The 21,384-nt window shown below is 43.3% G+C and overlaps 2 protein-coding genes and 1 pseudogene across 4 annotated transcripts; all 3 read right to left on the reverse strand.

Moving 5' to 3' along the window:
* Positions 1–6,657: 6,657 nt before the first annotated feature.
* LOC125716720 (uncharacterized protein C22orf31-like) lies at positions 6,658–8,006 on the reverse strand. 2 transcript variants are annotated; one of them, XM_048989346.1, is made up of 2 exons: positions 7,417–8,006; positions 6,658–7,322 (listed from the first exon to the last, which is right to left on the reverse strand). In XM_048989346.1, exons 1-2 carry the CDS (start codon positions 7,426–7,428, stop codon positions 6,849–6,851), a joined length of 486 nt encoding a protein of 161 aa, XP_048845303.1. In that variant the 5' UTR covers positions 7,429–8,006; the 3' UTR covers positions 6,658–6,848. The 2 variants fall into 2 exon arrangements, with proteins under 2 accessions (XP_048845303.1, XP_048845304.1); XM_048989347.1 differs by having other exon boundaries at positions 6,658–7,316; positions 7,417–8,005.
* Positions 8,007–8,258: 252 nt separating this feature from the next.
* LOC125717127 (SUN domain-containing ossification factor-like) lies at positions 8,259–13,672 on the reverse strand (annotated as a pseudogene).
* Positions 13,673–15,031: 1,359 nt separating this feature from the next.
* Positions 15,032–16,618, reverse strand: LOC125716718 (uncharacterized protein C22orf31-like). Of its 2 annotated transcripts, none has more exons than XM_048989342.1 (2): positions 15,789–16,618; positions 15,032–15,687 (listed from the first exon to the last, which is right to left on the reverse strand). In XM_048989342.1, the coding sequence occupies exons 1-2, from the start codon at positions 15,798–15,800 to the stop codon at positions 15,214–15,216; spliced, it is 486 nt and encodes a 161-aa protein (XP_048845299.1). In that variant the 5' UTR covers positions 15,801–16,618; the 3' UTR covers positions 15,032–15,213. The 2 variants fall into 2 exon arrangements, with proteins under 2 accessions (XP_048845299.1, XP_048845300.1); XM_048989343.1 differs by having other exon boundaries at positions 15,032–15,681; positions 15,789–16,615.
* Positions 16,619–21,384: the final 4,766 nt, after the last annotated feature.

Here is a 21,384-nt window from a genome sequence, read left to right on the forward strand (position 1 = left end):
GGGTGCTAGTGTGTGGACAAAAATATGGACCTGTCCGGTGGTCAGCGAGGACTGGCTTTAAGAATGTGACCATGTGCAGTGTTAAAATATTTGATTGGTCTAACCAAATGTTAAAATGTTTTAACGATTAAAGATAAAAAGCGATAATGTTCTGATTTGTGTCTAATTTTAGGCAATTTTGATTTTCTTATTTCACATATTTGATATCTAGTTTTTAGTTTCTAGCAGAACGATCTAATAAACAGGGAAGCCGTAGTATTATATGCTTTGATTAGTCTGGTTTTGAATATGACTAATTAATGTTCAATTTAGACTAATCACTAATGACAAAAAAATATTATTTTCAACATTTATCTCACATTTTTAGGACTTGAACTACATTCCTTTTGAGGATTTGTGTGATTAGTGTGTGGTTCAGACTACTTTGGAAACACCAGAACACCAAAAAATAGGTGATAAGATTTTACATAAAAAGTAGTTTATAAGATTTTATTTAAAAGTTGTTTATAGGGTTTTATTTAAAGTAGATTTCAGGAGTCAAATCCTTCTCCTTTCAGCCATTCCTGTAATACGTATATGCCACAACAGCGGCTGAGAGAAAACATTGCCGTAAGCCTGCGCAAGAAGGTCTTCTTGTGGGGCTGCCTTTGACCGAACTCTTGAAGACCTTCTTCATGTGACGGTGGATCATTGGGTTTCTTGAATGCCTATAGTGAACAGAGCTGACAAAAAGTGTCACACCTGTGTTACCTGAACCACAATAACTCCAGTTTACCCTGAAAGTGATAAAATAACTCCTTAAAATTAAACCTAGTACCTTGATCCCCACATTCGAGATCCTGGAGAGGAATCGACTCATGATCCTTCCATACCTGTCATCCACTGCTTGAGCAGGGACTCTCTCACCATCTGACTCAGGTCTCACACTTGAAACTCATAATGAATGGTGAATACAGAACTCTGTTACACTTTTCTTTACCTTCGTCTTGAGCTTGGGCTATGGTCACGTGCTAGTCACTCTGTGGAAAGGTGTGTGACCTGCAGGTGATGCAGCAGGCCTACCTGTCTCAGCTTCTGTGGCTGGGCTGCAGGAATCACAAGTAGGAGGACTTTCTGCTTCTTTGCACTCATGCAAAGCCTGGTTCTGCGACAAAAAAGTTTTGACAATGCTTCTCACGAAGGACTGACCAGCAAACTTAGGCTCAGCCCCCGTTTTGATAATAATGGCATTTGGTGCATCGAATGTGACGAAGCACCGTTTGTTGCCTCTATAAATGGTTAAATCGACGCTGCAGGTAATGCACTCCTGCTCATAAAACACCTACGCCCGGTAAATCACTTTCTTTATCTTGTACAGTGAGTTGATAAAAACTTTATTAAAGAACTTAACGAAACGCAAGCAATTAATGTTGTCTTGCAATGATCATCCCACAAGGATATGATCAGAACTGTAGATTCCAGAACTTATATACAGAAGGTACTGCTTAGGTATGTATTCCAAATTTCTATGGAAACAGTATCCAGCAAGACAATAAAGGGTTGGACAATGTCTTCCATACTTCCACTGATTTTTTAAAAAATTTGACTATACAGAGATCGATCGTTATTGCCTGTACCGGTCCAGATATTTGGCGTCAGCCGGACAACCCTGACAGCAGAAGGGGATGGGCAGATTAATCATTTCCCTAGTCACTCCTTCCTGGTAGTAGTTCACGTCCTGTTCCCTATAATAATATAAACATTTAAATGACCAGGTTAAAAAATTGTATTAATGTTTCCGTATTGATTGCACATACTTACCTCCCCAGCCTTCAGACAAAGATGAACCATACGATTTCTAATTATAAGCAACTAAAAGAGTTAAATCAATATAAAGGAATGCTGGGAATTCATGGGTCTGAAACTGAAACTAACTTAAGGAAAAGGAACCTGGTTAGCCAAAAAAAAGTGTTCCCACAACCGTAACTCCCTTTCACAAAGAAAATGTGGGGAATCTGTTATTTTAAACCCATGGTTTTACTGCAGAAAAAAGACAATGGAGATACACAGACCAATCAGGAGATGGAAAACATGTGATTCTCTAAGGCAGTGTCTCTCAACCCAGTCCACTCAGAACCTGAGACGGTCCACGTTTTAGGTCTCTCACAATTCTCTGCCATTTAGTGTTTATTTATTTTTAAATAAATCCACAAATACCCATAACTTTCACTGAATGTCTCTTCCTTGAGCACCAAGCTCCTAAACAAATTGAACATTTGGTCACCCTTTTATAGTAACCAAACTACAAAGTAATTACCTGGTAAATACATTTGTAAAATTTCTGCTTATTCTTGGTTATTTTCCATAGGAAGTACGTAGATAAATACAGAGAACCCACAGCTGAAATGCTAAGACAAATCTCTATTATTACCCTTTAACTCAACTAAGTACCATGTAGTTGTGACCAGTTTAGGTTGGTAATAACTCAGATATAATTGCATACTTCCTAGGAAAGTAGGCAACCAATTCTTAGAAATACATCCTATTACTCATCAATTGAAGTTAAAATTGTAGTTATCCAAGGTTGATGTTGGTAACAGCCCAAGTTTAATTGTGTACTATATATAAATAGACGCACACAAACCCTTCCATGAAGATAAGGTGGCGATTCATGGAGGGGAGTATTAAACTATTCAAGTAAAAAACCTGACTTTAGACCACCTTTGAATCCGGCACTCTTACCAATTATAGAAAGTTAGGGCCTATCTCATGTATTTCCATACATTTTCATAAAATTGCTTTCATAAAATTTACCTTTAATTGTCTGTATTGACCCTGGCAAAGCTCCTCACAGGAGCTGGATATATATACTTCCTCCTCTCTGCGAGGTCTCACTGGGCAGGTCAGCTGGACGTGTCCCTCTTCACCGCAGTATAGGCACAAACCCTCCTGAGTTCGCCTCCTTCGCTCAGCGGCAGTGATAGGAGACCGTCCTATTTGCATAGGTTCCGGGGTATGGAGGGCCGGACTTGGAGGAGCTCTGCGCGCTTCCGCCTGGTGACGTCGTCGTCGCCGATCTCGGACCGTGTTATCCAGTCGAACTGCTAGACGGACGAACTCCTCAAAGGAAAACGCCTCACCCCGTGAGGCGAGTTCGACTTGCAGCTCCTGATTAAGGCCCCTTCGAAATATGGTCATCAGAGCATCGTCGGGCCACTGGAGTCCGGCAGCGATAGTACAGAATTCTAAAGAGAAGTCTGCTGCTGATCTACTTCCCTGGCGACAATCCAGAAGTCTATCACCCGGCCGGCGCCCGACGGCTGGGTGATCGAAAACCTCCAGCAGAGCCTGGTGGAAATCGCGAGCGGAGTCTGATTAGCCCAAAGAGCCGTCGCCCACTCACGTGCTCAGCCAGTCAGGAGGGAGATCACGAACTGCACCTCCGCGGCTGGAGTGCGAAACATTTCCGGTGTTCCTCAACATAGATCCCGCACTGCATGAGAAAACATGCCGTCGTACCGCTCCGGCATCGCAATAGGGGCTGAAGCAGTCGGGCGAGGAGGAGAAACCGGCAAAGGGACCTGAGCCGCTTGGGTGGCTAGAAGCTGTTCCACAGCCCTCAGGAGAGTCTCCAGCGCCACGTTACCTGCTGGATCCATCTCGTTAGGGCGAAGTATTCTGTAATGTGGGCAGGGCCAGGAAAGCACGGATCCAGAAATGCAAGTAACTATGGGTTTTAATGAGCAGGTCAGGGCTAAAGCACAGGTAAGGAGTAGAGAAGGTCGTGGTCGTAAAACGTGAGCGGGAGTCAGTTGCCAGGGGGTCCGTCCTACGGTTATGCACGAGACACGAACACAAAGGGAAGAGGGTACAAGATGTGCTGGTCTCGGCAGGGAAGGCTGGTCAGGAGCAGGAACGGGTCTGGGGAGAGGAAAGGGAACAGGTGAGGTATAAACACTAGGCAGACGGACTCGGTACGGGAAAGCGGGGAGACGCGAGACAATGAAACGCTCAGCAAGGCACAAATACATTTGGCTCAATACTTCGCACCGTGCGAGGGTTCCTCGGTTCCTTTTGACTGGTACTAATTGCCTGTGACGCTGTGCACCTGGTGAGTTCCGCCCTGCGTGGGCGTGACACACAGTGACACAGATTGTGTGTCTGATGGTACAGAAAAAAGGTATAGTTTATTTAAGAGTTAGCAAGAACGTTTGGTGTAAGAAGGATTACATACAGTAATGAGAAACCTCTCAGTTATGACTTTTTTTTTTTTTAAATTTCACTTATGACACGGAGGTTGATGGGGAACATAGAACCTAATACAAGAAGCAAAGAGCACAGTGGACAAGACAGCAGGCCTCTGCATTGTTTAACTGACTTACGATCTTTACAATAATAATAATAAAAAAATAACAGTGGCCTAATATTAAACCAACATAAATACAACATATTCAAACACAAAAAAAGTGGCTATTGGCTATTTTGAATGCTGTTGGTACCTGACCGGAAGTTATGGAGCCATTAATGATAGTGGTGATGAAGGGGAGAAGGTCTAGAGAGATTGTCTGAAGCAATGCGGAAGGGATTGGATCAAGTGGGCAGGTGGTAGGATTGGAAGATGAGATGACTTTCATGATCTCATCTGCTGTAGGACTGGAAAACTGGGCCAGTGAGGGGGAAGGGAAATCCTTAATGTGTAGTGTAGTGGATGAGGAGGGAGAGAATGTCTGACAGATTCCGTCAATCTTCTGGGCAAAGAAATTGGCAAAATCTTCAGCAGTCAGGGAGGAAGGAGCTAAAATGTTAACTTAACAGAGAAGAACAAATATGTTTTTTGGGTTTACAAACGTTTTGAGCCTTAACCTTTATTCACTTTACCTCTGAAAAAAATGTTAGCCGATTTACAGTTAGCAGAGGTAAATTTAGTACAGTAGAAGCTAATTGGGCCATTTACAGTTAGCAGAAATGCTAATCCGCTAACAAAAAATTTAGCTTTTCTGATTAGTGGTTAGAAGATTAGCAGAACTCTACCCACCACTACTCACAGTACAATTCTCTTCAATTCAATATTGTGTGTATCCACACAACATTACGTTGTCTGAAAGCGCTTTACGTTACCCCTGCCCAAATGAACTTCTTTAAATTGATTTAATTGCTAACTGCTGCAAACTGATAATTAAAAGAGCTAGAGAGCGGGGGCTGTCAGGGTGAAACAAGCTGTGTCACAGTGGAACAAGCGTGTTGTTTTGGGGCAGTAGAGGAACTTCCTGTTAGACCCGACCTTGGTAGCAGAGTATTCAGTTCAGTCTGTCTCTCTCCATCTGCTATGATTCAGAATTTAGAGATCAGTGATCATTGTTGACACGACACAACAAAAAAAATGTTCTCTGCATTTCATCCACATGTGACATAGCAGGGAGCAGCTAACTCTACACCCAGGGAGCAGCTAACTCTACACCCAGGGAGCAGCTAACTCTACACCCAGGGAGCAGCTAACTCTACACCCAGGGAGCAGTGCCGTGCTGGTCAGGGATTCATACCAGTAATTTTTGAATTACAAGGGTGCTTCCTCAACCATTAGGCCCCCTCTACCCCAAGATGTTACTCTTCTCATTTCTTCTCTTTTCAGCCCTCATGGGTAGGTGAAATTATGCAAATTTTACCAGAGGCAAGGGTGAAGGGTGAAAAAGGCAAGGGTGTAAAATTTGGACTGCTGACTCGAGTGTGATTTTCAATTCCAGACCAGTCTGCACACGCATTTACATGCATGCAACAGTTTTATTACCTCGTAACTAGTCTGTAGGGTTTGCTGACTGTCCCAACGCTTTTCAGGTAGCTCATTTTAGGTTTATAATGGAACAATATAGATTTGCCGTATGATTTCCAGCTTGAGCCTCACGTCTAATGCGTGAGTCTTGTTTTTATACTCTTAACATATCATTATAATAAGTGGCTTCTTGGCATCACTAAAATATACCGCACATTTTTTTACTTACATTCCACTAAAATGCATAAATAGATAAATAAAACAAACAAACAAAGTTACGTTTCACTTTAAACCAACATGGCAGCGCGCCCTTATCCGCCATTTTAAAGAAACCAGTTAAATCCGAGCCGCGCTTCATCCGAACAGAAAATACCGGATAAGTGTTTGGCCAAAGCAGAACCCACAAGTTTATCCTGAAGTTGTTTATCCAAGTCAGGGACCAGGTTAGCTTCAGGTTAGCAACTTTTGGTACTGACTGACCTAGACTGTAATGTACATTTGACGGGAAATCGCAGGTTTCCGTCAGTTTACCTGGTTTAACACAGCTGCTTGGTTACCAACTAAACCAGAGTTCTGGGTTACCCATCTGGGGTTAAACATGATCCATGTCGATTAAAAGAGATATTTCGACATAAACGTCTTCATTTTAAACAATGCTATGATAGCTTGAGGCCCAAAGTAAAAAAAGAAATTCAGCCGATTAGCCGCTAGCGTGCTGATTCCGGTCCCGAAAAGACAGACTGTCTCAATAAAATGTGATATTTAACAAACGTGTCAACCAGCAGTAGTAGCATTTATTAATATCCGTGCGTTATGACTGAAATGAGCTCATGTCAAACCATGGTCTTATACACAAGAAGAAAGGAGCACACAAAGTTGATTTTAAATATATTTATATTTATTTACTTATACTTAACCTATATATTATATATTTACTTATATTTAACCTATATATTAGATATATTTACTTGTATTTAACCCATATATATTACATATATTTACTTATATTTAACCCATATATATTTACTTTTACTGAACCTATATATAATACATGCATATTTACATTTATTTACATATATACATTATATACATGGAGCAGGGACTAATGTCTCGCTCTCTTCTTTGGAGGCTCTTTGGCCGGGGGCTCGTCCCACACATCGACCTCGATCAGGGGGGCATAACCCTTCAGCCCCGGGTTGCCAGAGGTCTCCGCGATGTCAATTATATTTTTGTCTCCCACCTGTTCGGTGAATTTCGGGCAGGAGACGGCAACCCACAGGCGCTGCTTTATCCTGCGCCCCAGATCGAGGGAGTGGGGGCGAGGTCGGCCAGAAGGGTAGAGCAGCCTTGGTTCCACGAGCCGCCGGTACATCGCCCTGTACTCCTCCACGCTGCGCCCGTGGATCCTCAGCGGCTCGGTCCTCCTGGCCTCCCAAAGAGCCTCCAAGGCTGGGTCTGTGGGATCCTTTGGGGGTAAGGGTTGGAGATCCGGGAGATCTGCTGCATTTAGGGCTCGACGCTCGTCCCGGGCCTTCTGCTGCCTCTGATCTGCCTCTTGAATCACTGTAACCTGAGACTCGCATTTTGGAAACAATATTGAAATTAATGCATGATATATTTGATGGATATTTTAACCAGAGAAGTTACAAAAATATTAACTTCAAACTTACCTCCTCCATCATGTGGATTTCAATCCAAAATAATCTGAAGACAACGTAGTAGTTCAGCAGGAGTTGAAAATCGGTCTTGATCTCAGAATGGTCAGGAGTCTGTCTGTCTGCTGTTATGATTCAAATTTGTAAAATACTGGTGATAACACTGCAGAATATTTGCGATGATTTAAGATGCTGGGCACCATGGATTCCCAAAATAAACAACAAATCTTTGTATGAACAGCTTAAACTCAACTGATGTGCTGGTAAATGGTATAATAAATAGTATAATAAATATCTAGCCTGGCTGTGGAGGATGTCATTGATATTTCTAGCTGGCAGGAATGACCTTCAGATTTTTACATGTAAACCTGTACAGATGTTCTATTTGGTCAGTCTGCCATTTGTACTGCACATTACCACAGTATGAATAAAGAGCAAGTAGCTCTTCTGGAAGAACCCAACTTCCATCATCCTGTTCTGGTCAGGATCTCAGTGGGCCTGGAGCCTATACTGAGCAGCGCAGGGCATGAGGCTGTACCCCATCCCTAACGTTGGATGGGATGGCCAGGCCATTGCAGGGGAGATACCCAGTCATACATTGTAGGCATATAAATGGTGTCACTCAGCTAAACTGCATGTCCAGAGTAGTTATGGGATTCCTATCTAATATGGTGAGATCATGCACCCCCCTCCCCCCCCAGCCCTGGAGGTATGAGGCATCGGTGCCAGTGTCCACTGTGCCACTCCACCCCTATTGCGATGCAGTGCAATTCAACAGAACAGCTGGCCAATAGATAGACGGGTTAGTAATACGGGGAGGGGGCAGTCGGCCAACAGACATGCGTGTTAGTAACAGGTCACCTCTGGCCCTGGAGTTCCTCCAGGTAGCGTCCGCTGAGGGACATGTTCATCTCCAAGGCTTTAATGCGGTTGCTCAGCCTCATGAAGACAGACTCCTTCTGGTTGGATCCATGCACATGGTTCCCATTGGCCAGATCGGAGAAGTTCTGCTCAGCATAAAAGTCTGTGGCGGTCCGGTGGACCTGCCCATTGCTGGAGGTAACACTGAGGAGGTCCTCCAGGGACTCTTCCTGTTTGTCTGGGAGCATCTGAGGCGGCTCCGGGGACTCTGCAGAGTCTGCCTCTTTCTGGGCCTCCCCAGGCACAGCCTGGCCTCCCTCTGGATCTCCTGGAGGAGCTGGCACCTCCGTGGCCAGGGGGGTCTCAGGAGGGAGGACTTGAGTGGGTGTGGTGGTGCCTCGGTGCTCAGTGTCAGCCCTGGGGTCCTCTGAGAAGCTGCGGATGGAGACACTGACCTCACTGCTGGTGTCAAGAGTCCGGCTCTCCTGCTGCTCCTGAGCACCTCCCCTCAAGGACATAGCCCCCTTCTCCAGGAGCTCCTGGCTTGAGGACATAGGCATCTCAACCGAAGATGTGCCGATGGTCCCGGTTGTAGTGATGAAGCCTTGTAGCAGAGGAGACGGGGACTGGCTGGGCTCCAGGGCTAGAGTCTCGGCCATATGAGTAGGGCCGTGGGGGACCTCCGTCTGCCCGGGAATCTCCTCAAGGGTGGAGGTGGCTTCTTCCTCAGGAAGTGGCTGCACGGTGTGGTCCAGATGTTGAGTCGGTGGGGTGTGGATGTCTACGTCGCCGGCCCAGAGTGACGGAGCACCACAGGCGGAGGTACTCCAGAAAGGTGGCACGGCAGGAGATCCCAGAGAGCTCCTTGCAGAGGGCGTTGCTCTCCAGCTGCCTGGGATCAGGCCCCCCTGAGGTCAAGGGCTCCCCCTCCTGGTCATCAGGCTCCACTGCAGTCACAGTTACCTGGTCAGATTCTTCCTCGTCCTCCTCATCCTCCACAAGGACCACAATCGGACTCTCTTCTGGCATGGGGGGCCCTGGATCCTCAGCAAGATCCGGCAATTCCGGATCCACAGTCTCATTCCTGGGGGGAGCACAACATGACCAAACCATCACCAAAGTCTGACGTGGCTGAGCTACAGTGAATTAAACAGCTGATACAGTAATTAAACACAAAAACCCCCAGGTGGCGGCTGACGGGCATGATACTAATTAACCACCGCATCCATGTGAAGCACCCCCCCCCCCCCGTGTGATCCGGTGGTTTTTGTGTGACACTCACTCTGGGACGGAGGTGGGGGGGAGGCTAAGCAGGGTCTCTGTCACAGAGGAATCATCAGTCACATTCGCAGCCTCCGCAGACACGTTTCCTGGGGGGAGAGGGTGGCTTTAATACTCGGTGGATTACCAGGGTAACGATGGCGGGATAGCGGGAAACGTCGGGGCCTCGTACCGTCCTGAGTGGCACTGCCCCCCAACACGTTGACCGCAAGGTTGTTCACCATATTCAGGATGGCATCTATAGCAAAAAAACACGCACATACGCACACAGACACACAGTGAAAAGCCACATGGAGACAATCAGCCCCCACAGGGGCAGGGTTAGGTTACATTTTGCTGCAATGCTTTAACGGTGCCCCCTACAGGTTTACAGGGAAACTGACTTTTAATTTAATCATTAATATCACTCGCTGTGTGTAACCAATGGACTCGATTGAAGGGTCCATGTGGAGGAAGGAGGACACATTTATTCCCTGAAGAGTGTAAAACGACCCCGAACTCGTACCCGTGGCAGAGTCGATCAGGTTCTTGGAGGATTTGTCATCGACGGGTACGTAGCCGGGAAGGAAATCTGTGAGGGAGAGAGAGCAAGAGACGGCATTAAGGGCATTAAATGAGCAACTGCTCGCTCTCAAGCATGTTCAGCCCACCGTCCGACCGGCTCACCATAATCCTCATCCAGATCCTCGGTTCGGTCGGAAGGGAACTGCAACTCGGAGATCTCCTCGTACTCCTCTACCATGCTGGTCCCAAACACCCTGCGGAGTCCAATCGCCATCCAGCACGTCAGCTTCATGATCATTTAAAGCATAAATCATTCAGTGGGTGCTACAGTAAAATCCCGTTATAGTGGACTCGCATATAACGGAATATCGTCTATAACGGACAAGGTCTGCTGGTCCCGGCCATGCACCTTTAAGAACATGCAGAAAAAGCATCGAATATAGCGGACTCACATATAACGGAATTTCGCTTATAACGGACAAACAATTTGGTCCCCAGGGCCGCTTTTAACTGTAGTTTTGTTCGGCTATAACAGACATGCAGGCTCCGCCTACAAGGCGCGCGGTGTGCCGGTGATATCCAGCTCAAATACATAGTCGGGATTATTAATAGTCAGGCATCTGGTCAGGTAAAGTTGGATTACTACATGTACAATATAATAATCTATACCACAAGTGTGTCTGCTGTGGTGTGGCATGAGTAAATAGTGTCCTGTAGTTGTGTTCTGGGCTACAGCAACTCTGGATATAACGGACTCTGGATATAACGGGCTTTGGATATAACGGACTTTGGATATAATGGACTGTTTTGCCAGGTCCCTTGAAGTCCTTTATAACTGGATTTTACTGTAGTGCAAAATATAATTGAAAACGCACAATAACGACACAGTGAGATAACGAGCCAAAAAGGTGCTCACAGACACGGTACCTGATCAGGCTGAGGGGGCAGAAATGTTCAGACCCAAAATGGGACAGCAGTTCCACCTACAGGGGGCACGATTTTTAAGAAACAGATTAAGAAAAGGTTCTATCATAAAACATGTATCAGTTTAAAAAATAGCTAGGAGTGAGAATGACGGTTATGCCACGACAGCGCTAACCTTGATGTACTTGATGAACGTCTGAAGCGATGGAACGGAGAAGAAGAGGGAAAAAAGTGAGCGTGGAGGCCAGCTTCATGCCAAGAGCAACTTAGCAACCAGAGATTAAAAAAGCACTCAGATAACCTAGAAACATGGGGGAGGGGGGCTAAAAGGGGGTCAGTAAGGGTCTGCGGGCATGCCAGAGGATTGGGGCGAATCAGGCACATTCCACATGCAAGCCTGACTGCCTGTGTGCATGAAATGGCTACGGGCAGAGATTTGCAGCATTTTAGCTCAGTTTCAGATCACTGAAGGTCTCTACTGACTACAGATCAAGAGACAGGAAGTTAGAAACGACAGGGCATGAGACAGGACATGCGAGAGGGCATGCTTGGGGGGGGGCATGCTCCAAAGGGGGCCTCTTCTAGAGCCTGGGGGGTTCACATGACTACCATCTGCTGGTGTCTCTAATGAAAGTCGGTATGTTGGGCTGGTGTCCGCAAACCCTAGGCTGTAGGATTGCTGAGATTTTGCAGACCTTAACTGCACTGAGATTCACCCTGTAAATAAAGGTGACAAGCTCCTTACTGATGGCTTAAGAGGGGCTGTGCTGGAAAATCTCTTAGGACTCGATCAACGCTCTGACCAGCTCTGGCAGACTGTCCTTGGCATCTCCCATGATGCATCGGGGCTGGCCCTACCTTGACGTATTTGGCGTAGAGCTGCTCGTCCAGCGGGAAGCTCTGCACCGTGCGTTTGTCCTGGGCGTGGAAGGTGCCCAGCTTCATCCACTTGTTGGTCGGATACCTGGCAGAGGGAGATGGAGGAAGAGAAGGCTAAGCAGCCTGGAGCTTCGCTTGATACACAGCTAAGGTGTGTCGGAGGCAGAATGTGGCTGACCGGTCGCTGATGGACACCAGGAAGTCCTTGGGCGTGGAAGAGAACAGCTCAAAGTTGGCGATGTCCAGCTGCTTCACCTGGATGGGTTCGCACAGCTCTATGACAAACCTGGGAGGAGGAAGCAGCTGGTAAAGAGCTCAGGAGTCTCCAGAGGTCACGTTGCTGAGCACAGGTACCATGCCCTCAGCTCAGGACTGCTAAGCACACCTCAACACGCTCGCCAACACAGACCGGTAAGCAAAACACAAGAAAAACACAAAAATATAAAAGTTAAAAATAATATATAGCAAACTGAAAAGAATATACAAGAAAACAAGCTTCTGACAGTCACAGAAATGGGATGGAGCTTCTGGTTTTGAATTGCACTTTCCCCAAAGGTTACTGCTGACTTTGTGGTCTACCATGACATATAGTACAGAAGAGTGTGAACTCACCAGATCTTGTTGCTGCAGGGGTTGAGCATGTAGAGGTCCATGTTCTCCATGAGAATCGCTGAGGTGCTCTGAAAAGCACGGACCTTCTCACCAACCGTTCGACTTGAGACATGAGAGAGACTGTACCATCTCTTAACACGCTTACTCTTAGACACATCAAGCCTTTAAGAACTAATGGGTTCGCAGGTGTATCCAAGACGGCTTTCAGGAACATATAGATCTGAGATCTGGAGCATATTATGGATGGTGACATGAACCATCCATCTTTTAAATGCCTCCATGTCAGGGTTTCAGAGGGTTTGGAGACCTTCAGAGTGCACAGGGCACAGGGCTGGGAGACACCCTGGATGGGATGCCAGTCCATCGCATGGCAGACACAAACAGTCATAGTCATAAGCACTATAATCTTAAGACGGTTCCTGAAGGTCAGCAATGGTACCTTGGCCTCAGTGTTCGCTGCCAGGACTTTGGCTCCACATTCCACCGATGCATAGTTATTAAAGTTCTGCACCTTCTTCATGACGACAGGGCTGCCATTGGAGGATGATGAGTGGGCAGACTGGCCTATCAGAGGAAGAGACGGACCTCACAGAAGGCAAACACCTGACGGGTGAGGGTGACTTCTCACCCCAAGTCTTCACAGATTAAATCTGAATTCACCATGTGTGACTTCTGTACCCCACATTCCTCCTCCTCATCATCATCATCATCATCAGCACAACTCACAGTGTGTTAGATCTGCATCTATCAGGGTGCCCCCATCAGGAAAGGTGACTCACTTTTCTCCTTCTCCATCATCTTCTTCTTCCACTCGTCAAAGGTGGGGATGTCACCATGGTCTTTGCCAGGGATGGATGGGTCCTCCTTGCCACTGGGAGTGTCGACGGCCTGTCATCGGCGGCAGAAGCAAAATCCCCGTGAGCAGCAAACTCACCAGGTGACCTACAACCCGTGCCCTGCGACAAACCTGTTTACCAATGAGCAGCTCCCGCAGAGGCTAAGGGACACACAACTTGCCTGTAGATCACAGTGACCATCTCCAGACGTACAACTGATAGAATCAGCAGCTCAGTCTATGTGAAGCAGGCAGTAACATTTACATGACATACAGAAGCCAGGAGTTGCGACTAGAAGTCCAAGACCAGAGCAAGTAGGAGGTCCAGCATGTACACACGCTCGCACACACACGCACACACACACACCATATCATATTAGTTGATACATCACCATTACTGAGGCTGACGTGACCCACACTGCCAGCGATACAATACATTAGATACACATTAAGCAACTAATGCGATACGACATGATTCACCCCTATTGCGATGCAGTGCAATTCAACACAATTTGATTGAACACAATGTGATTCAATGCGATATGATGCCAAAGAATATGACACTATGCAATTCAATACAGTACAGATACAGAACAGTTCAGAAAGGGGGAATCAATCTAAAAATTACTGGTCAAATATATTACTCGTCAAATATAAAATTACTGGTCAAAAATGATTTGTCACATTTCTAGAAAAAGGGCCTTATTAATTATTAATAAATCAGATTTTACCAACACAGAAATGTTAGAAACGATGCATCCCGAGTTCATCCTAAATTGTATCTGTTGTACACTTTATAAAATGAGGCAGTCCATCATAAACTCTTATTCCGGTGCACCGTTGCGAATGGGGGACTCTTACCATCCCTATATTATATACATCATATATACAACACTGCAATACTGTAAGCAAGTTGACATATTCCGTTTTTTTATATCTAATGTTTAAGAAAATTGTCATATAGTATAAAGAACACACTACCACACGCAAGTTCTCTTTTTATGCTATCAGAAAAGTGGGATTCACATTTATAACTGTAACACCCAATACCAGCTATTTTCTGTGTAATAAAGAAATTAACATTTGTCTATATCAGTAAAACAATCTAATAAAAGTCCATGGAAAAATTAGTCAACATTTCAACTACATACGGCGAGAAGCCCGAACTCTTTCGGACTCAGCCATTGATAACAGACGCTATGGTCAGCTAGGTTTTCTAATGCTAACGTTAGCGGTGCGTCGTACGCTACGTCCGGTGTCTGGTCAGTCTGTGGTTTTTGAGAATCGATACAAAATATTGCGCAAGATTAATGTGATGTGTCTGCAGTAATTAGCATGGTCCTCGAAGGATGTCATAGACACTGAAATTGCCCTTAATATGAAAAAGGCAAGGGTGTAAAATTTGGACTGCTGACTCGAGTGTGAGTAATGCCGGTCCTGAAAAGACAGACTGTCTCAATAAAATGTGATATTTTACAAACGTGTCAACCAGCAGTAGTAGCATTTATTAATATCCGTGCGTTATGACTGAAATGAGCTCATGTCAAACCATGGTCTTATACACAAGAAGAAAGGAGCACACAAAGTTGATTTTAAATATATTTATATTTATTTACTTATACTTAACCTATATATTATATATTTACTGATATTTAACCTATATATTACAGATATATTTACTTATATTTAACCCATATATATTACAGATATATTTACTTATATTTAACCTATATATTACAGATATATTTACTTGTATTTAACCCATATATATTACATATATTTACTTATTTAACCTATATATTACATATATATTTACTTATATTTAACCCATATATATTTACTTTTACTGAACCTATATATAATACATGCATATTTACATTTATTTACATATATACATTATATACATGGAGCAGGGACTAATGTCTCGCTCTCTTCTTTGGAGGCTCTTTGGCCGGGGGCTCGTCCCACACATCGACCTCGATCAGGGGGGCATAACCCTTCAGCCCCGGGTTGCCAGAGGTCTCCGCGATGTCAATTATATTTTTGTCTCCCACCTGTTCGGTGAATTTCGGGCAGGAGACGGCAACCCACAGGCGCTGCTTTATCCTGCGCCCCAGATCGAGGGAGTGGGGGCGAGGTCGGCCAGAAGGGTAGAGCAGCCTTGGTTCCACGAGCCGCCGGTACATCGCCCTGTACTCCTCCACGCTGCGCCCGTGGATCCTCAGCGGCTCTGTCCTCCTGGCCTCCCAAAGAGCCTCCAAGGCTGCGTCTGTGGGATCCTTTGGGGGTAAGGGTTGGAGATCCGGGAGATCCGCTGTATTTAGGGCTCGACGCTCGTCCTGGGCCTTCTGCTGCCTCTGATCTGCCTCTTGAATCACTGTAACCTGAGACTCACATTTTGGAAACAATATTGAAATTAATGCATGATATATTTGATGGATATTTTAACCAGAGAAGTTACAAAACCTAGCCAAAATAACTTCAAACTTACGTCCTTCATCATGTGGATTTAAATCCAAAATAAATCTGTAGAAAACACAGTAGTTCAGCAGGAGTTGAAAATCAGTCTTGATCTCAGAATGGTCAGGAGTCTGTCTGTCTGCTGTTATGATTCAAATTTGTAAAATACTGGTGATAACACTGCAGAATATTTGCGATGATTTAAGATGCTGGGCACCATGGATTCCCAAAATAAACAACAAATCTTTGTATGAACAGCTTAAACTCAACTGATGTGCTGGTAAATGGTATAATAAATAGTATAATAAATATCTAGCCTGGCTGTGGAGGATGTCATTGATATTTCTAGCTGGCAGGAATGACCTTCAGATTTTTACATGTAAAACCTGTACAGATGTTCTATTTGGTCAGTCTGCCATTTGTACTGCACATTACCACAGTATGAATAAAGAGCAAGTAGCTCTTCTGGAAGAACCCAACTTCCATCATCCTGTTCTGGTCAGGATCTCAGTGGGCCTGGAGCCTATACTGAGCAGCGCAGGGCATGAGGCTGTACCCCATCCCTAACGTTGGATGGGATGGCCAGGCCATCGCAGGGGAGATACCCAGTCATACATTGTAGGCATATAAATGGTGTCACTCAGCTAAACTGCATGACCAGAGTAGTTATGGGATTCCTATCTAATATGGTGAGATCATGCACCCCCCTCCCCCCCCAGCCCTGGAGGTATGAGGCATCGGTGCCAGTGTCCACTGTGCCACTCTTCTAGAACATATTAGTAAATGTCCACACCACTCATATTTGTAACACTATAGTTCAGGAGTGTCTGTGTGGCCAGTTTAACCACAGTTTTCATTATTTTCATTTTTTCGGAAGCTTTTTAAATTCCGGGTTCTTTTGAGAACTAAAATTGCAATTGTAATGCTGTTAACAATGTGTACTGGATGCATATCTGACTTTCAGAGTTTTTTTAGTCCTGCTCTCTGTTTAGCCCAGTTCCTTAGTTGTGTTACTTAATGATTTCTTTAGTTCATTCTTATTTCTCCCAGCTTGTTTCGGACCCCTCGCGGTCTTTTTGCTTAGTATTTTACCCCAGGGTGCTCTGTTTTTCTTTAATAAACCCCATTTTCGTCTTGGAGCTGCTAGTGGATCATCACCTTTTTCCTGCCTGTGCCATAAAAGATTAGCCTTTTCAGAAAGTATAGGCAGCGCTGTGCTTCGCCTACTACCACTTAGACGTTTTTTGTTGCAAGCACAGGTCACAGACCTGTCTTCAAATTTTATATTGCAAGTTTAGTGACAAACACCGAAAATAATTGCCAGGTCACAAGCACAGACCCCCTCTAGCCTTTAAGACAAGGGGGGCAAATAAATAATCCAAGTGTGCAGAAAATCAATAAAATGAAAATTAGACACAAACTAATTCAACTCAAGAAAGAAAATATTATTAAGCTAAGAGAAGTAGAGTTTTTAAGTTTACCATTCATGTAGTACTGGAGACTCACTCAGACCATAGAATCATACAGAATAGCATTAAAGACACAATTTAGTAATTTAAGCATCCAAAATGAGTAAAAGAGGGGCAGGGCGACTGCTCATTTGTACTACTCCCTGTATACTTTCTCATAATGCTACACCATGGGGTTCCTACAACAGGCCTTGAAGAAACCTCTGTCCGGGACAGGTTACTTGTCATACAGGTGGACCACAGTCATCATCAATGATGAGATAAATACCTATTTCATTAAATGATTTAAAAATAACACTTGAATATTCTAATGGAACGGTAATTCAACGTGTACCGGCAAGAAACCTTCAGCATACAACACAATGTTTTAAGCAGCAGACATGCTTTAATCACAGGACTTGTTCACCATGTCACATTAGGCAAACGGTCTTGTCCTGACAAACTGCAACTACTGTACAAGAGACGTATCCAAGAAACGGTCATATATAACATGCCTTCAGAAATTCATGACACACTGTCTGATATTGCAATACAGTTCATAAAAATGCCCAGGGGGAACCTAAAACAAAAGGAAGATGACACTTCACGATTCTAATACACATATCACTTAATTTCAGAGTACCGCAATTCACATAACTTCTACTATAAGAATCCCACACCGACATGCCAGTTAAAATCAGGCTCAGATGACGCTTCTAGCTGCAGAAGAAAAATACATTTGTGACCAACTTAAATTCGGCCTCAATGTCTGCCTCTTAAAATGCGACACTTCATTCCCAATATATTTGTCTAAATACAAATAGATTTCATAATGCGGTCGATTTGCTGAGCAATACATGATCTGTCTATACATATCCAGGCGACGGCTTTTTGTTCCGCTGATACAATCATGTTACCTTGTTAGCTTTGACATGTGGTGACATTACAGTGACATTGTTTTAAAATACTCTACAGTAAAATAGAACAAGTGTAAGGTGATTAGAGGCTACTTGAATAAAATTAAGAATGTCGACAAAACAGAATGAGCCTTTAAATGTTTCACATTAAAGAAAGCGTCTATGTTTGTATGTTAAACACCTGTTGGCATAAGCGCATGCAGTTTACGACCGTATGCTTCTCCATCACCTATCAAACACTAGGCCCGACGGTGCTTAGACAACCACACATAACATGCAAACCAGAAAAATATGCACATGCTTCTGGTGGATTTCAATAGTTTTGTATGTTAATTTTTTATTTATTTAAATGTCGATTAGGTTTTCTTCTAAACCGTGTATGTACTGAATGAAAAATACAGCAAGCTTTAAGACCAGCTAAAGATGGTATTGCTAGCCAGCTCCCTCCTGGCGTTGACCGCAGCATTAAGAGCAAATATACACGAACCTGGCTAAAGTGTCTCGGGGATAGTTAGCCGCATCTTAGAAACGTAAGAGCCCCACTGTTCGCAGCGTTACATCAGCTAGCGGCTCGCGCCACACCGCACACTCCCTCGCGCTCAGTGCCATTGACGTGTCCGACATATTACCGTCTCCATTTCCCTTACTAACCGATAGGTGGTAAAGTAAGAAAATGAAACTTCGCTCACTTTTCGCTCAGAAATCTCACTGCAAAGTGGATGACGACTGGTTCTGTTGAATTAGGACTAAGTTTCATTAAGTGTGACACATGGTGCAGCTCAGTTACTGGTGTTAACATGGCATCCTCAGTAAGCATCTCAAATCAGGCACCCGGATGCTATAAGCATAGGCCTCTGGGGTCACCTTGTAGGAAAGCCAACATTTACTGAAAAGCCATCTTTATTAAAAAATAACTAAGGCTTTATTCTTTAAAGTCTTTAACGTGTTTTAATGCGACTGCTAAATGCATTTTTCTAGCTCGTACTGTTATAAATTAAATGCTGTTAACCAGGTGCACTCGTAGTTACAGCTTTCTCTGGACCTGACCCTACACTGGGTACATGCATGGGGACCATTGCTGACATAAGGATCTAATGCCTAGGTGTCGAGTCTCACGGTTAAAACCCCCAGTCCCCGTGTGGCTCGGGGTTCATCAGCTGGTAAAGATTGGTAGATTCCATGAGAGGTACCCCTTTAAATACGCTTTATTCCCACCACCTCACAAAATTAGTACATTTTAAAAACACAACCGTGGTGCATACATATAACAAAACATATGTACAACTTTTATTTTGAATAATAAAACACACGGTCATGGTACATTTTAAAAACTCATTTGATAAATGTACATAAACATTTTTGTACAAGCTTGAAAAATACAACACACGAGTACATGATACATTTTGAAACACTTGTGCAACTTTGAAAATAAAAAAACTTTATGTTACATTAACAAAATCTCCTTTGATAAAAACCCTACAAAATTTTTACAACTTTGCTTTTGTAAAATAAAAGCCATGTTCATATTAGATTTCAAAACTAATTCACAAAATGAATGCATAAAACTTTGTACATTTTAAAAATACGTTTGTGCTGCAAACAAATAACAGAATGTTTTTGTAAAACACCCTGTTGGGTTATAAGTGAACAGTAGTAGGTCTAAGGTTGCCACCACCGTTGAGAACTACATTTCCCATAATGCACCAGCAAAATGGCTGCTGATCACAAATGAAAACACCTGAACAGGAATGGTAGCTCAGTCTTCAAACAAGCCAAGGAACAGCACAGCAAGCTCTACTCAAGAGTTTACTCCAAAGACACCAATGGTTGGTACATGTTATTAGGTTATATTAGTTAAAAAGAACTAAAATGCAAAAGCTTTCATTTTGATTTAATTGTCTGTTTGACGTTTGATTGTCTTTATTACATTTGATGTTTAACTGTTCTGTTGTTTGAAGCGAGCATTTAATGGAATTTATTATTTGATTTAACTTAATTCACTAGATTAATTTTATTAATTCATTTGAAATACTTAGAATGGTTCATTTGTTTACCTTAATTTAATTAATATAATCTAAAAAGCTCATGTATTGTTTTAACATCTTACAGAATGACATGGTGAACCTCTGTGTCTGTGCTTTGTAGGTTATCAACCTGAAGGTTCAAACATTGGTTGATTAACTTGAAACCAACAAGTCTAAGTTGGTAAATAAAACTCAACGAAAGGTGAATCAAGAGTTGTCCCGGTGTGTCCTTTTGGAGTGGAACTAGAGTGGAACTTAACGCACCCCAAACATCTTACGTCTTAAAACATCTGTACATCTTTGAAAAACTTTCATGTTACATTTTAAAACATCTGTTTATCTGAAAAACTTTCATGTCAGATTTTAAACATTTGTACATCTTACTTTGAAAAACTTTCATGTTACGTCTTAAAATATTTGTGTAACTAAAAACTATGGTCAAGATATATTACCATTCTTTGAAGTTTTTAATGTGTATTTGCATTTAACGTGTAAATGCAGCTTACTGGTTGCTATTAAATGTAATTAAATAAGCATGTACACCTTCTTTAAAATAACAAGACTATATCCTAAATTCTTACACCCTTGCCTGATTCCACAGTTCCTACCCCCACATATGTGGCCCCCCTCCCACCCTTCCATGACTTGTGAGATAAGGAAAGCACACTTCCCACATTTTAAAACATTTGTACATCTTACTTTGAAAAACTTTGTTACGTTTTAAAACATCTGTATATCTGAAAAACTTTCATGTCACATTTTAAAACATTTGTGTAACTAAAAACTATGGTCAATATATATTACCATTCTTTAAAGTTTTTAATGTGTATTTGCATTTAATGTGTAAATGCAGCTTACTGGTTGCTATTAAATGTAATTAAATAATCATGTACACCTTCTTTAAAATAACAAGACTATATCCTAAATTCTTACACCCTTGCCTGATTCCACAGTTCCTACCCCCCACTTATGTGCCCCCCCCCCCTCCCACCCTTCCATGACTTGTGAGATAAGGAAAGCACACTTCCCAACCTTTGGTTGTGCGCTTGTGCGCATGCTTGGGGTTTTGCTCTGTGTGTGTGTGTGTGTAGGTTGTTCATCTTGCGTCCAAAGTTAAGGTTATATTTTATACTACTTTAAAATAACACATTTTTGTTTGACTGTTTAACAAACACATCTAAAGTGTTTATACATTTAAACATTAACAAAAGCTGTTAATGTCTTTTCTTTAAAATTTA

This window comes from Brienomyrus brachyistius, chromosome 21 (assembly GCF_023856365.1).
Source record: "Brienomyrus brachyistius isolate T26 chromosome 21, BBRACH_0.4, whole genome shotgun sequence".
NCBI classification, from domain to species: domain Eukaryota; kingdom Metazoa; phylum Chordata; class Actinopteri; order Osteoglossiformes; family Mormyridae; genus Brienomyrus; species Brienomyrus brachyistius.